The sequence below is a fragment of the Pongo abelii genome, chromosome 1 (assembly GCF_028885655.2).
Source record: "Pongo abelii isolate AG06213 chromosome 1, NHGRI_mPonAbe1-v2.0_pri, whole genome shotgun sequence".
Classification (NCBI taxonomy): domain Eukaryota; kingdom Metazoa; phylum Chordata; class Mammalia; order Primates; family Hominidae; genus Pongo; species Pongo abelii.
The window spans coordinates 12,419,945-12,433,966 of NC_071985.2; the positions used below are offsets into that span (position 1 = coordinate 12,419,945).

At 41.3% G+C, this 14,022-nt stretch overlaps 1 protein-coding gene across 3 annotated transcripts in view; it reads right to left on the minus strand.

The window, feature by feature from the left end:
- Positions 1-13,584, minus strand: part of MTR (5-methyltetrahydrofolate-homocysteine methyltransferase) — a 106,948-nt gene extending 93,364 nt beyond the window's left edge. The window contains exons 1-4 of one of the 3 annotated variants that reach the window (XM_024232989.3): positions 13,095-13,584; positions 5,238-5,449; positions 2,663-2,752; positions 147-216 (exon numbers count right to left, since the gene is read on the minus strand). In XM_024232989.3, the coding sequence (XP_024088757.1) occupies positions 147-216; positions 2,663-2,752; positions 5,238-5,449; positions 13,095-13,128 (406 nt within the window). In that variant the 5' untranslated portion in view covers positions 13,129-13,584. 3 annotated transcript variants of the gene reach the window in all.
- Positions 13,585-14,022: the final 438 nt, after the last annotated feature.

Below are 14,022 nucleotides of genomic sequence, written 5' to 3' on the forward strand. Positions count from 1 at the left end.
AATCTGCAAACATATAAAATACAGTGTCTGCAGTGTTGCTCATAAGCCAAAGGCCACATAAGGAAAAACTGCAATAAGGACAGCACATTATAGCTGACAATATCAAAGGAACCACGTGTGCAAAAAAAGAGAAGAACATTCCCTACCTGTCTGGAGAGTTACGTCCTCGGCAGCTTTTCTGGCCACTCCTGCAGAGCACATGTTCATCCGGTAGGCCTAATGTATCGACCACAAGCGTTAGCTTGTCCTTCTTTTCCTCCACACAATAAATAATGGATTCATGACCATCTAATACCCAGTTTTCTTCAGTAACAAAATGTAGAGTGAATTAATCTGAGGTCTGAGTGAAATCTTAGCCAAGCAGGCATATCAGCTCCAGACTTGAAAGGCAGCAAGGAAAGATAAGAGTCCTTGGGCACTGCTTTTAGGTTCTCCTCCCAAACCATGAGCTAGCCAGTAAAAAGGGCAATCCCTAGACATCTAGCATGTCAGAGAATAACTTATGTAGTTAAATATTCTGAGAATTAAGAAAAAAATTAAGCAATGGAAAGAGCATAGGCTTAAGAGGCAAAACATGCAGGTTCAAGCACTAGTCTGTCATTGCCTGAGCAGGCAGTTCCCACAGCAACTTTTCCAGGCCTTGATTCATGTACAACAGTTGGAATCAGTAATTCTGAACTTCTGGCATATTATTAACCACCTGAGAATTTGATAAAGGACTACGAACCCTCTCACCAGGAAATAAAAAGCAAATATGCACATACACACACAGTGTTGCCTATGATTTAAAGAGGTTCACGGCCCTCCAGAAGCTCTTCCACAGACCAAGGCAGGAGAAACTAGACTTGTGATTTTCAAGTTCCTTTGAATTCCTAAGATCCTATGTGTCTTGAATAACCACATCCAGGAATTTAACAACCAGAATATCCTAAATGGGTATTGGCAAACTGTGGCTCATAGGGCAAGTTGGGTCCACTGCCTGTTTTTGTAAATAGTTTTACTGGGATAAAGTAAGTCCATTTATTTATATAATGTCTATAGCTGCTTCCACACTACATGATGGAGTTGAGTAGTTGCAAAAGACTGTCTGTAGCTAACAAAGCCGAAATATGTACTATCTGGTCCTTTATTAAAAACCGTTGGCCAACTTCTGCTCTAAAATAACACAAAAGTAACTGGAAAACACTGCTTACATGAAAACAGAGTAATGTGTCTGGAAATATCCCAAACAAAAATGGGGACATTAGCATCTACCATATATTTCTATCATTAAGGTTTTATAAAATTTAAATATGGAAGCACCATGTTGATTAAAAGGAAATCAAATCTGCCAATAGTATCATGAGGATGACTACTATTTAAAAAAATGGAAAATAAATGGTGGTGAGGATGTGGAAATACTGACACTCTCGTTCACTGTTAGTGGGAATGTAAAATGGTACAGCCGGCCAGGCGCGGTGGCTCACGCCTGTAATCCCAGCACTTTGGGAGGCCGAGGTGGGCAGACTACCTAAGCTCAGGAACTGGAGACCAGCCTGGGCAACATAGCAAAACCCTGTCTCTACAAAAAATACAAAAATTAGCAGGGCATGGTAGAGCAAGCCTGTAGTCCCAGCTACTTGGAGGGCTAAAGCAGGAGAAACACTTGAACCCAGGAGGCGGAGGTTGCAGTGAGCCGAGATCACTCCACTGCACTCCAGCCTGGGTGACAGAGCAAGACCCTGCCTCAAAAAAAAAGGTACAGCCACTCTGAAAAGCAGTATGGCAGTTCCTCAAAAAATTACACAGAGAATTACCATATTATCTAACAATTCGACTTCCGTGCATATATACAAAAAATTGAATGTGGGGACTTGAATAGATGTTTGTATACACATGTATATAGCAACATTGCATATTCACAATAGCCGAAAGGTAGAAGCAATCCAAATGATCAACAGATGAATAAGCAAAACATGGTATATACACACAATGGTATATTATTCAACATTAAAAAGGAAGGAAATTCTGACACATACTACAACATGGATGAACCTTGAGGACATTACATTAAGTGAAACAAACTAGTCACAAAAGGCCAAATACTATACGATTCCACATATCTAAGGTGTCTAGAGCAGTCAGATTGAGAGAGACAGGAAGTAGAATAGAGCATGCTGGGGCTGGCGCTGGGGGTAGAATGGGAAGGTATTGCTTAATGGGCGCAGAGTTTCAGTTTCGGAAAATGAGAAAGTTCTGGAAATGGACAGTGGTGATGATAGCACAACACTGCGAATGTACTTAATGCCACTCAAGTGTACACTTCAAAATAATTATGATAAATTTTATGTGTATTTAATCACAATTTTTAAAAAACAAAGAAACCAAGGCTGCCATCTAATACTTAAAAAGGCCTCACAATACTGTGTGCATACGGCCAATGATTATGCCTTTATCAGCAGTTATGCATAATAAGCATCATTTATACTTGATTATTACTTGCCCATAAAAGAAGCCGGTTGGAAAATGAATGGGCCACTGTATTCACAAGCAGGAAGGATTCACACCATTTTCCCTGTCTCATCATAAACAACAGATAACTAGGCATCAGCTTGACTCTGCAGCTACCAATGCAGCAAACGCTCGTAAGCATCTTAGACACATGTAACAATGGAATTCTTACCAAGTGTTCAAGGCCATAGTCAGCTTGAGCAATACTAGTGCTGCTAAAAGTATTTGTTTCAATGATATCTGCCCCAGCCAGCAAGTATTCCTGCAACAAGAGATTATAATGTCAATTATGAGCTTTAGAGTTTCTTGTGCCCCCAGAATAAACACGCCCTTTCATTACCACCATTATCAGCAGTTACCTTTTGACCATTTACTAAGAGTAAGGCACTGCATTAGAAGGTAGAGACGCAAAAAGGTGTAAGGATTTCACAGAAAGGCATGTGGTATGAATAAATAAACACGAAACTTGAATTCAGACAATGTTAACATGCTAAGGTTGTAAGAACTTAATCAAGTCCCTTAAACTGAGTCTCAGCCTCCTCATTCAAAAATATTATAACCCTACTTCACAAGGCAGCTATATGCTAATATAAGGTAACACATCAGCCAGGCATGGTGGCTCACGCCTGTAATCACAGCACTTTGGGAAGCCAAGGTGAGAGGACTGCTTGAGGCCAGGAGTTCAAGACCAGTCTGTGCAACACAGAAAGACCCTGTCTCTAACCAAAACAATACAAAAAATTAGCCAGGCATGGTGGCACATGCCCGTGGTCCCAGCTACTCGGAAGGCTGAGGCAGGAGGACTGCTTGGGCCCAGAGGTTCAAGTGAGCCACAGTGGGCTAGAGTGAGCCACGGTGACACCACTGCACTCCAGCCTGGGTGACAGAGTGAGACCTTGTCTCAAAAAAACAACAACAAAAAGATAATGCATCAAATGTCTGGCACACAATGGGCACTCAACAAACGGTAGTTCTGTTCCCTTCTTCCTGCTTTGGCAGAACCTGATGCCCACCGAGAAGTATACCATCTCAGAGATCTCAACATCTGACCAATTTTTCAGTCTACATCTCCTAGTCTCTCTGAACAAGCATCACATGCTTACTGAAACCTTGAAGATCCTGATGCTCCTTTGTGCTCTCTTCGAAACTCGTCTCCCTGGCTCCACTCCTTGGATCGTCTCAACCTCAATCTGACAAGCAACCTGGAATCCCTTGACCCCCTTGATTTTCCAATACTGAATAAACCCAACCCCTCTTAAGTCGATGGACAATGGTTGCAGAAGCACTGGGAGATAAAAACCAAGATATGCACATTTATAGTAACAATAACAAATATCCTAAATAGCTACCAATAGGGAAATAGCTAAATAAACGAAAATATATCCACTTTATTACATGCCACGTGACAGCTAAAAAAAACTGTGTATATCTACAAATACTGACATGGAAAGATTCTGCAAAGTATTGTTAAGTAAAAAAAAAAAAAGAAGGATACGTAAAGCATGACACCATTAAATTAAAAAAAATACACATAGTACTACGAGTTTTCTACATAAATATATTCACTCACGTATACACACATACACATATATGAAAATGCCTAACAAAAGAATCTGGGATGACACACACCAACTAATATCAGTGGTTATCTCTGGGGAAAAAATAGCAATTTAGAGTATGGTCAAATGGTAATGTATTATCTACGAGATTTGTTTTATAAGAACTTATTTAATTTTTTTTAAAAGAACAAGAAAAATTGAAAATAAACTTAATGCCTAGGAATAAAGAGATTAGTTAAATAAATGATGATATATACCTAGAATAGATTATGAAGTTATTAAAACCATGTTTCAGAATATTTAATACTCATGGTATATAAGTAAAAAATGCAAATCATAAGACAGTACAAAGCAATGTAATCCCAATTTAATTTTTTAAACTCCAAGTATAGAGAACTAGACTAAAATACAAAATACATGAACGATCATTGTATCTTAGAATTTTATAATGGGTGAACATCAGCTTTCTAGTTCATAGACAGCATCTTCTCACTGTATCTTCACATGGCGGAAGGGGTGAATAAGCGCCCTTGAGCCTCTTTTATAAGGGCACCTCCTAATACCATCACACTGGGCATTAGGATTTTACATATGAATCTCACGGGGACACAAACATTGAGACCACAGCAGTGCCCTTATAAGAACAAATATGGGAGTTTTTGTTCTCTCTCTGCTCTCCGTCATGTAGATACAAAGACAGCTATCTATAAACAAGAGGGCCCTCACCAGACACAGGATCTGCTGGCACTTTGACTGTGGACTTCCAGCTTCCAGAACTGTGAGAAATAAATGTATGCTTGCATAACCCAGTCTATGGTAACAGGTAAAATAGCAGCCAAAGCTAAGATACCACCTTTAAGCATTTCTTCATCAGGGCTGTTGCAGTAACTTAAATAAGATAGTTTTCTCACACTCACTAGTGTGAAAATCCTTATTTGTCCAGAATCTCATAGTTTTTCACTAGAGTTTACATGCCTCAAGGGCAGAAAACCTACCTACCTCATTCCCTTATCCTGAGTGCTCAACACAGTACATAACTTTTATCTGATGTCCAAAACCTGCTTTCTGAATAAATTGCCTCTTTATTCTTTATTCTCCAGAGAACTCGGCATAGCAGTCTGCCCTGATACATGAAACAGCTTGCAGAATAACAGAATGAATACATATGGGAACCTGAGAATACTTTACCTTATGGATTTGGTAAATGACATCGGGCTGAGTTATACTTAAAATGTCATTGTTGCCTTTCAGTGGCCTGGCATGATCTTTAAATTCCTGACCTCGGAAGTGTTCTTCGTTTAGCTTCTCCCGCTGGATCATGGTCCCCATCCCTCCATCCAGCACCATAATCCTCTTCCGCAGAATGGCATCGATCTCATCCCGCAGGGTTTTCTTCAGACCTGCTTTAAAGAAAGTGAAAATTTGACTTGAAAGAACGAAAGGTGAAAAAGATGTGTGAGGGAGGAGCTTTAGAGAAATTTATAATAATCTCCAATAAGGAGTAAGTGGAGTTTATAAAAGATGCACTCATAACTCTATATAGGAAAATGCTGCCCAAAAAGGTCATTAAGTCGTGACAATGCCTAATACAAGATTGCACATGGCACAAAATCCCTGGTGAAGCACGAAACAAAGGTGAAGGCAGGCTATACTACTCCTGTTTTACAGATGACGAAAACAGGCAATAATGGGCCAGTGATACAAGACTTTGCTCTCTTTCCTTGTTAATTCTGTGCAGATACTCCCTAAATAAAATGATTTAGCAGAGATAATTGAAAACCATCAATAATTCCAAACTACTCTTTAAAATATTAGCTTTGACCTTCTCCCTCACCTATTGCCAGAACTAATAATTGCCTGAAAACAGAGTTTTACTCACCTCTGCCCAACTATGAAATAATAACTGGCTCACACCCTTGAACTTCTTAACTCTCCCCATGCTCCTTGACTTCTAATTCCCAGTCCAGAAAAGGGCCCAATGCTTACTCCTTCTAATCCTGCTTTCTGGTTTCTATGACCTACTGGAAAGCCGCAAAACTATGCTGACTGGAGTCACTGAAAATTTGTAACGTTCAGCCTCTTCTTTGGTTCACCTTTTCTTGACCTCCCTCAATACTTCCAACATCTGCTGTCCCAATTTCTGCTTTTTTTTTTTTTAGCACCAAATCCTTTTCCTCCTCACTCCACAAGTGATGTCACCTAATCCCGTACAAAGAAGTCTTCTGTTGGAGGCTCCACAAATTCACACCCTCTCCACCTCAAAATCCTCTTGCAGTCTGGCTCACTCTATTTTCCTTCTTTCTGCCCCTAAGGAAAAGTGCATGATGACCAACACCTCCCACTGATCCCTCATCTAGCCCTTCCCACTCCCGCAGTTCCACCTCTGCAACCACCGATTTCTTATCTTTCTGATGTGGCTTCCTCCTCCACCACTCTCCTGAAATTACTTTCTAAAGTCACCAACGACCTTCTAAATATCAAAAACACCTGGCCCCAATCTTAGACCCAGCTTTTAAACTGTCCACTGGATATCGCTACCTCAACTACCCACCTGCCCCTCAATCTAATATTCAAAACCGAACTTGCATACGTTCTCTGTCTCATCTCCTGATTTCTGTAAATGGCAACACCCTTCCCAGAAGACAAACCATAAAATCTCAGTATTATCTGACTCTTTATTCTCCCTGATAACCAACATCTACTTAGATCCCAGGCCTTATAGATTTGGCCTCTAAAATGCCATGCACAATGGTCCCACCTTCCTCGCCCTGTGACAACCCCTTTCTTCAAGCCCTTACTACACAGGCCAGCTATCACCAATCCTCTCTGAGCTCTAGTTTGCATCCATGCAAATGAGATCATACATCTATGGAAGTGCCTTGTAAACTATCAAGTGTCTCACAAAGGTAAGAGATCACCACCATACCCAGTCGCCCTGTGTTCCAATCCATCCTGTGCACCACTACCAGATTAATCTCCCTATAGAACACTTTTAAACCAGCTACTTCCCCTGCTCAAACACCTTCAACAACTCCCTATAGCATATCAGAGTGAATACACCTTACTCAAAACAAACCATAATGACACCAACCCATTCCTTCTGTGCTAAGAGGCGAGAAAAGCTCAAGTCAAATGGGGCTGGTTCTAGGCTATTTGAGCTCCTTGGAACTCATGCCTAGCAATACCAAGGTCAGTACTTGGCAAATATTTCTTTAATTGAAATGACAAAAAAGTGAGGGAAGATGAGAAAGAAGAGGCAAAGATAATTTAAAACCCAAACCAGTAACGTAAGAATATTTGTAAGCTGGTATTGGGTGCAAACTTATAACCCTGCCTTGTCTCACTGTCCAGAGTCTCAAGTATACAATATAGGAACTGGGGCTAAATGGTGACCACAGAACTATTTTGAGTGACTTTCTCCAAGTGGGCTTCAGGAAGGTGGCTCTAGTAACCTAAAAGAAAAATTTGGAATATCCAATATCTAGTTTCTGGGCACTATGTTTCTTTCAGGGTGTACTATTCCTTTCCAAAGCCACCTCACTGGCTAATTGTGTTTATTGAACTTGCAAGTGAGATAAAACACTTCCTGATAAAGGAACGAAGTTAAGTTCCAATGATCTGAACAAAAGTACTTCAAGAACCAAAGAAAATCACTTCTTGGGAAATGTGGAGAAAAGGCAGGGCTTAAAGAAGCATGTATAATAGAAAGACTGGTAGGCATCAGGCAGTGGGCGCCATTTCAAGCTATAGTCGACACAGTAAATTCACATGTAGTGTTAATTTAGGCACTCCATGACATGACTATCCTATCAGCCAATAAGCACTCAGAATTTGATAGGCTTAAGCTAATAGTAGCAGGGTGTGAAAACCCAAGAAATCTGGGTTTTAGCTCCAGCTCCCCTTAGTAGCTATGGGATTTTAGACAAGTCCTCTCCATGCTTCAGCAAGATGAGGAAACATCAGCCCTGCCTTCATCATCAGAACTGTGATACTGAAATGAGACCATGTGTTAAGAACTGGACCTCTTAAGTCACACAAGTCATGAAATGAGACATTGGTGTTTGATGTATAGTAAACATCTGATAAATATTAGCTACTCTTATTATGTTGGTATTATTGCACAGCTAGGACTGAAGCTCTAAAGATTGTGTTCTATATATTACAAAGCTCAGTGGCTGTGAAAAATCATGTAAAGCCTGAAGCTCTCAGTTGGTCATGTTGGGGCACGAATGGCATATTTGCAGGTTTGGAAATGTCTTCTTTCAGTTGAGTGAAAGAACAAAATACTCAGTGAAGCTGTTAAATGTAGATAATTTCACATGAGGAATGAGAAGACAAAGAACTAAAGACTCTAACCGACATGCCCAACTGAATCGCTTTCTTCTCAAAAGGATGTAGCTGGAATTCTCCCTGAAATGACATCACGTGAACTTAAGTGGATGACTGAATCATAAGCCTCGTGTGAGCCTGGGGTGTGGCAGTGGGGAAATAGGTCATGCACATGAAATTTCATATTTAAAAGGTATTCAAACTTTCTAGGGAAAAAAAGGCAATCTTTTCCACAGACAGTGAAGTACGTCCTTTGGCATCAGCAAAATGATTAATCAATATCAATCAATATCCTATTATTTACATGTCCTTCTTCCTATCTCCTCCACTGAGCGAGTGCACACATGTTTAGCAAATCTAACCACTCAGAGTGCCTCCACCCCTCCTCTCATTTTCATAAAAAGTCGTAGTACTTTTCCATGGGGCCCTTACTGTATTCCCTTTTCAATCCAGAAATAATAAGCTTTGTTTTTGGACCTTAAGACAGTTCACTATTTACCATAAAACAACCCAGCCCCACACATGCAAATTCTGATATCTTGTTTGTTGAGCCACCGTATCGGCAAGAGATCAAAAGCTTTTTAAAAACATCTGCTTTGGTTTTTCAGAAACCTGACAAACTTATTGTATAATTTAGTGGGAAGAACTTTGTGACTTCGAATGAAGAGGAACTTCTTAAAACTCAAAAAGACCAACCTCTTAATTTTTTAAAAAAACAATGAATTTGATTACATAAAAACCAAGGATTTCTGTTAAATGAAAGTCACCATAGACAAAAATAATAGACGATGGGTTGGGGGAGATTCTTCAATGTCTAAAGCTAATTTGTTTTCTTATTGATTTGTGTTAGTTCCTTGTACATTCCAGAATGTAATGTACAATGTGAAGTAAAAATACCTATAGACTAGAGTTTACAACAAAATGTATAAATATATGGATATATGTGAAAAAGGCGGTCTATGGAAACAAGAGAATTGTGAATGGAAAATACAGATAAAAAGGAATATATAATAAAACACAGGAATTTTGCGAACTGAATAAAAAACTCCTATGCAACTGAGGCCCTTAAAAATCCATTACTCAGGCTGGGTGTGGTGGTTCACACTTGTAATCCCAACACTTTGGGAGACCGAAGTAGGTGGATCACTGAGTCCACGAGTTCGAAAACAGCCTGGGCAACACAGTGGCCTCATCTCTACAAAAAAAAAACAAAAATTAGCCAAGCCTGGTGGTATGCACTTGTAGTACCAGCTACTAGGAAGGCTGAGGCAAGAAAACTGCTTGAGCCTGGGAAGTCGAGGCTGCAGTGAACCGTGATCACACCACTGCACTCTGCTTGGGCAACAGAATGAGACTGTCTCAAGAAAAAGGGGGAAAAAAAACCACCATTGCTTCCTCATTATCTACTTGCTTATTTCTCCTTTAGAGGATAATGTAAGATTTCCCATTTAGAGAAACTAAGAAGTCTTCCTTCAGAAAATCTGTTGGTATTAAGTGTTCTCTATTTTTAGCCTTCTGTATTCCTCCAGCTTTTCCAGTAGGTCATTTTTCACTGGCTTTAATTACCATTCTAATTCACTGGTTTCTAATTACTATCAGAACTTGCTCAAAAGAATAAGTCACCTTGACAATTCCTTCCCCTGGCAGAGTGGGGATCTACTGAAATGTCACTCTTCCATGAAGAAAAACAACAACAAAATTGTATTTATCTGTATTCAGTTCATTAGGTCTAGAACATTCTGTATATTTAACTACTGACTAGTCAAGTTCTAAATAAAGCAGATTCTTTCTGATTATCTTTCACAGTAAATATAAGAATATAGTTTTGCAGTTCTTTCATTTAGCTGACTAGTTATAACACTATTTCAGAAATATTTTTATGTTTAATGTATGTAAGTATATGTAAATAACTGTAGTGCAGAGGAGAGTCCCAAGGTACATTCCTGGCTAGTGAGCCTAAGAGATCACACAGTATTTTCTCGTTTTGAGTGGATTTGGCCAATATATTTTGTGGGGGGTTTTTCCCTGCCATTAACATCTTATTTTCTAGCTAACAATATTCTGATTCACAGCAAGCGTTCCAAAGAATAAACATGGGAATAAGTGGTAAAAAGCCCTAGTCAGATTTGGAGGGGGTAGATCAGCTAGTACCACCTTTAAGAACTAGCCTAAAGAATGACAAGATGAAGGCCTAAACAAATAAAGTCCTAACATGTGCATGGAAGTTCTAAATTGCAGTGTCAAGAACACATCTGCTCTGAAGGTAAAATGACCCCAAGTAGGTCTGACTTACTTAGGACCCCTCTTTCCACTGTGCTAAATGGGGAACACATACAGCAAAAGCACATTTTTATTTTCTGCATTATAGTCAAATGATCCCAATGCTTTCTCAGCATTGTCCTTTCTTTGCTTTATTAAAAACAATCTTACTACAATCTTACTTCTCTTTTTCATTTTTGGATCTCTAGTTTGCACAGACTTGCTACACTTTTTTTTTTTTTTTTTTTTTGGAGACTAAGTCTCACTCTGTCACCCAGGCTGGAGTGCAGTGGCACGATCTTGGCTCACTGCAACCTCCGCCTCCAGGGTTCAAGCGATTCTCCTGCCTCAGCCTCCTGAGTAGCTGGGGTTATAGGCACTCGCTATAAACCCGGCTAATTTTTGTATTTTTAGTACATATGGGGTTTCACCATGTTGGCCAGGCTGGTCTCGAACTCCTGACCTCAGGTGACCAGCCCGCCTCGGCCTCCCAAAGTGCTGGGATTACTGATGCAAGCCACCGCACTCAGCCTCTTTAGGGGCATCTCTTTGCTTGTGCAGTATTCCATTTTTAATATATATTATTTCCCCCTTTGATTTTAATAAGCCAGAGAAGAATTAGGCTGATACCAATTCACTGGATTATTTATTCATTCCTTCATTAATCACTCATCAACTGAGTTCCAAATAACACTCACAGTACTTAGCAAGGATGAAACCAAGAAACCTTTAGAAGCTGTAGTTAAAATTTTCTCCCAAGATGTATTTGCTAGCCCACCATCCTCCTTCCCCAGGGCACACAACCATGGTCTGAAGTCACATTTAGTTTTAAGGCCCAACCTTGAGAATCAGGAATTCCCAGCTGTCCATTAAAATTTCATTAAGATTGTACGCCAGTAAATTACTAAGGGTTATTAGGAAGTTAAAACCTGATTCTAATCTCAATAAAAGTTGCTCACATAGACAGAAGCTGGACTACATCTAAGGTCTTTTCTAGGCGCACCGGCCTGATTCCGAACTTCAGAGGCCCTAGACTTGGTTAAACTCCAGTCAGTGCTCAACTCTAGAAGCCAGCCTTGGGGGTGAAGGGACTAAGCTAGATTCAAACATTCAACAATTTTCCTTTCATGTTCTGTTTAAAAAAAAAAAAAAAAAAAAAAAAAAAATCACTCACTAGTCACAGTAGTTTAAGTCTTCAGTGGCATTTTGCTCCTGATAATGACACCGAAATTCAGATGAAAGGGAAATAACTTTACTTGTTTAAATTAAATGGGAAGGGGGAGGCCACAAATCATGAGTAAAAGATGTTTTCCAAATAAATACATGATCTCCCTATGATCATTTATTACATAAGATATAAATCTCTCATAGGGAGGTTTACATCTTAATATATTAAATAAATTAAATATTAAATATAAATAAGATGTAACCTCATTACATCTTATTTAATATGTTAAATAAGATATAAACCTCTCATAGGGAGCTTTATATCTTATTTAACAACAGCAATGATATGTTTCTCAGCCACAGTTCCACTAGTTTCAAGAACAATTGTATCAGTCCCGTTATCAGAACCCAAGAATCAATAAAGTCACCAGTTAACCTCTGATAAATTTCCTTGTGCGTTACGAATTTAGTATTCCCTCTCTTCCTGAAGCTAAACATCCCCACTATGTCATAGGACGTTTACTGTTTTGTACTTATCACTAATTCTCGTTTCTACATCTCCTCACACGTTTTTACCGGTGTATTTGTCCACAAATTACAATCAGGCATGATCTTAGAGATCTAGAGCTCATTATAAAGCTAACATTACGTTCAGTTCTTGTGCTAAACTAGCTTTTTCTCGCTGTTGATCCCAGGGCCACCAACATCAGAATCGCTTGAAATTACTACGTCCCATTTCGGTATCTGGAGGTGGGGCCTGCTCCTCTATTTTAACATAGCGAGTCTATGCATATTGCAGTTTTGCAGCAGCGTGCGTAGAAGCAGAAAATAAAAAGTTCCATGCAGTGGTTTTAAATAGTTCTCTGAGTTTCCTCGTCTGTCTCTCCGCGCCCGAACTTTCTTTCGCAGTAGGTGCGCAATACATATTTACGAATGGAAGCGTCACACCATGCAAAAAAAAACTTCCAGAGGGCCCAGCTGGTTTATGCTGCGTCGAACTAGAAAGTTTAGTTACTGTGACATTAAGAATGTGTTTCGGGGGCAAGGGGAGGGCGCTTTTTGCAGGTTTTGATGGTTTGCCTGGGGAGGAAGAGGTGAAGGTCGGAGAAAGAGTGGAGCAAAACACGTGGCCCTCCGGGCTCCTGCGCTAAGTTCTAAAGGTGCCGCCCCGAACGCGGGGAAACACCGCCGGGCGTCTCCCGCCGCAGAAGGGAATCGCCGCAGGATTAGGAGGCCACAGCACGGGTTAAGAAACACAACCGAACCACGCAGACGGGGTCGCAGCGTTACCGGGTTGCGACAGGTCTTGGAGCGCGGGTGACATGTTGTCGAGTCTCCTCCTCGCGCAGAGGGCGCGGCAGGGAAGACGTGCTCTCCACAGGTGACGACGGCCAAGGGCCACGCCAGCCAGCGCCAGGCGAGCCTGCCACACAAGGCCCGGGTCTTTTGACGCCTCCCGGTGGCTCGCGTCGCGGGGGGACTGCGGACCCCGAAAGCCCACAGCGCCCTAGGGCCTCTCTCGGGGCTGGGCGCGGGGCTGACGGGCAGACGCGCGGCGCGGCAACTGCTGGAGCACGTGCTTTCTTCCCGGGTACCCGGCCAGTCCTTGGTGTCGGCCTAGCAGCCAGACACGCGCGGCCAGAGGCGGAGTCGCGGGAGGGCACGGAAAAGGACCCAAGAGAAAACCTGGAGAGGAGGACGACGTGGAATCCGACTCTAAGCCCCGCAGATGTTCAGGGCCGTTCAGAGCGCGGTTAGCTCTGCGCTCACGCTATCCTCGGCGTGGGAGGTCCCGCCCCTTCCGACCTGTGATTGGTCTGCACGAGCTCCTCGCAGCCACATTGGCTGTCAATATCAACCAATCACCTGTGGTTTAGCCCCGGGGCTCTCTGGGAGATGTAGTCCCGCTCCCCAGTTCCCCGCGGGGGCTTTTCGCGCCTCTTTGCCCAGGATCCGGAAGTGTAAGCCGAAGTGGCCCCTCTAAGGAAAAGTCACAACGCCAAGTTCGTGCTGATCTCGACACGCTGTGTGGTGTCGAGCCTGAAATTTTAGTTCCGTTTTGCTGTTGACTGGCGCTGGGCAAGACAGTTAACCTCTCAGTCTCCACACTCTATAAACAAGAATGATAGGATGGTAGTAATTAGAATTTTTTAGGGTTGTAGTAGGCGTTAAATGAGATCGTTTGACCGCGCTATGAAAACTCTGAATTACCATATTG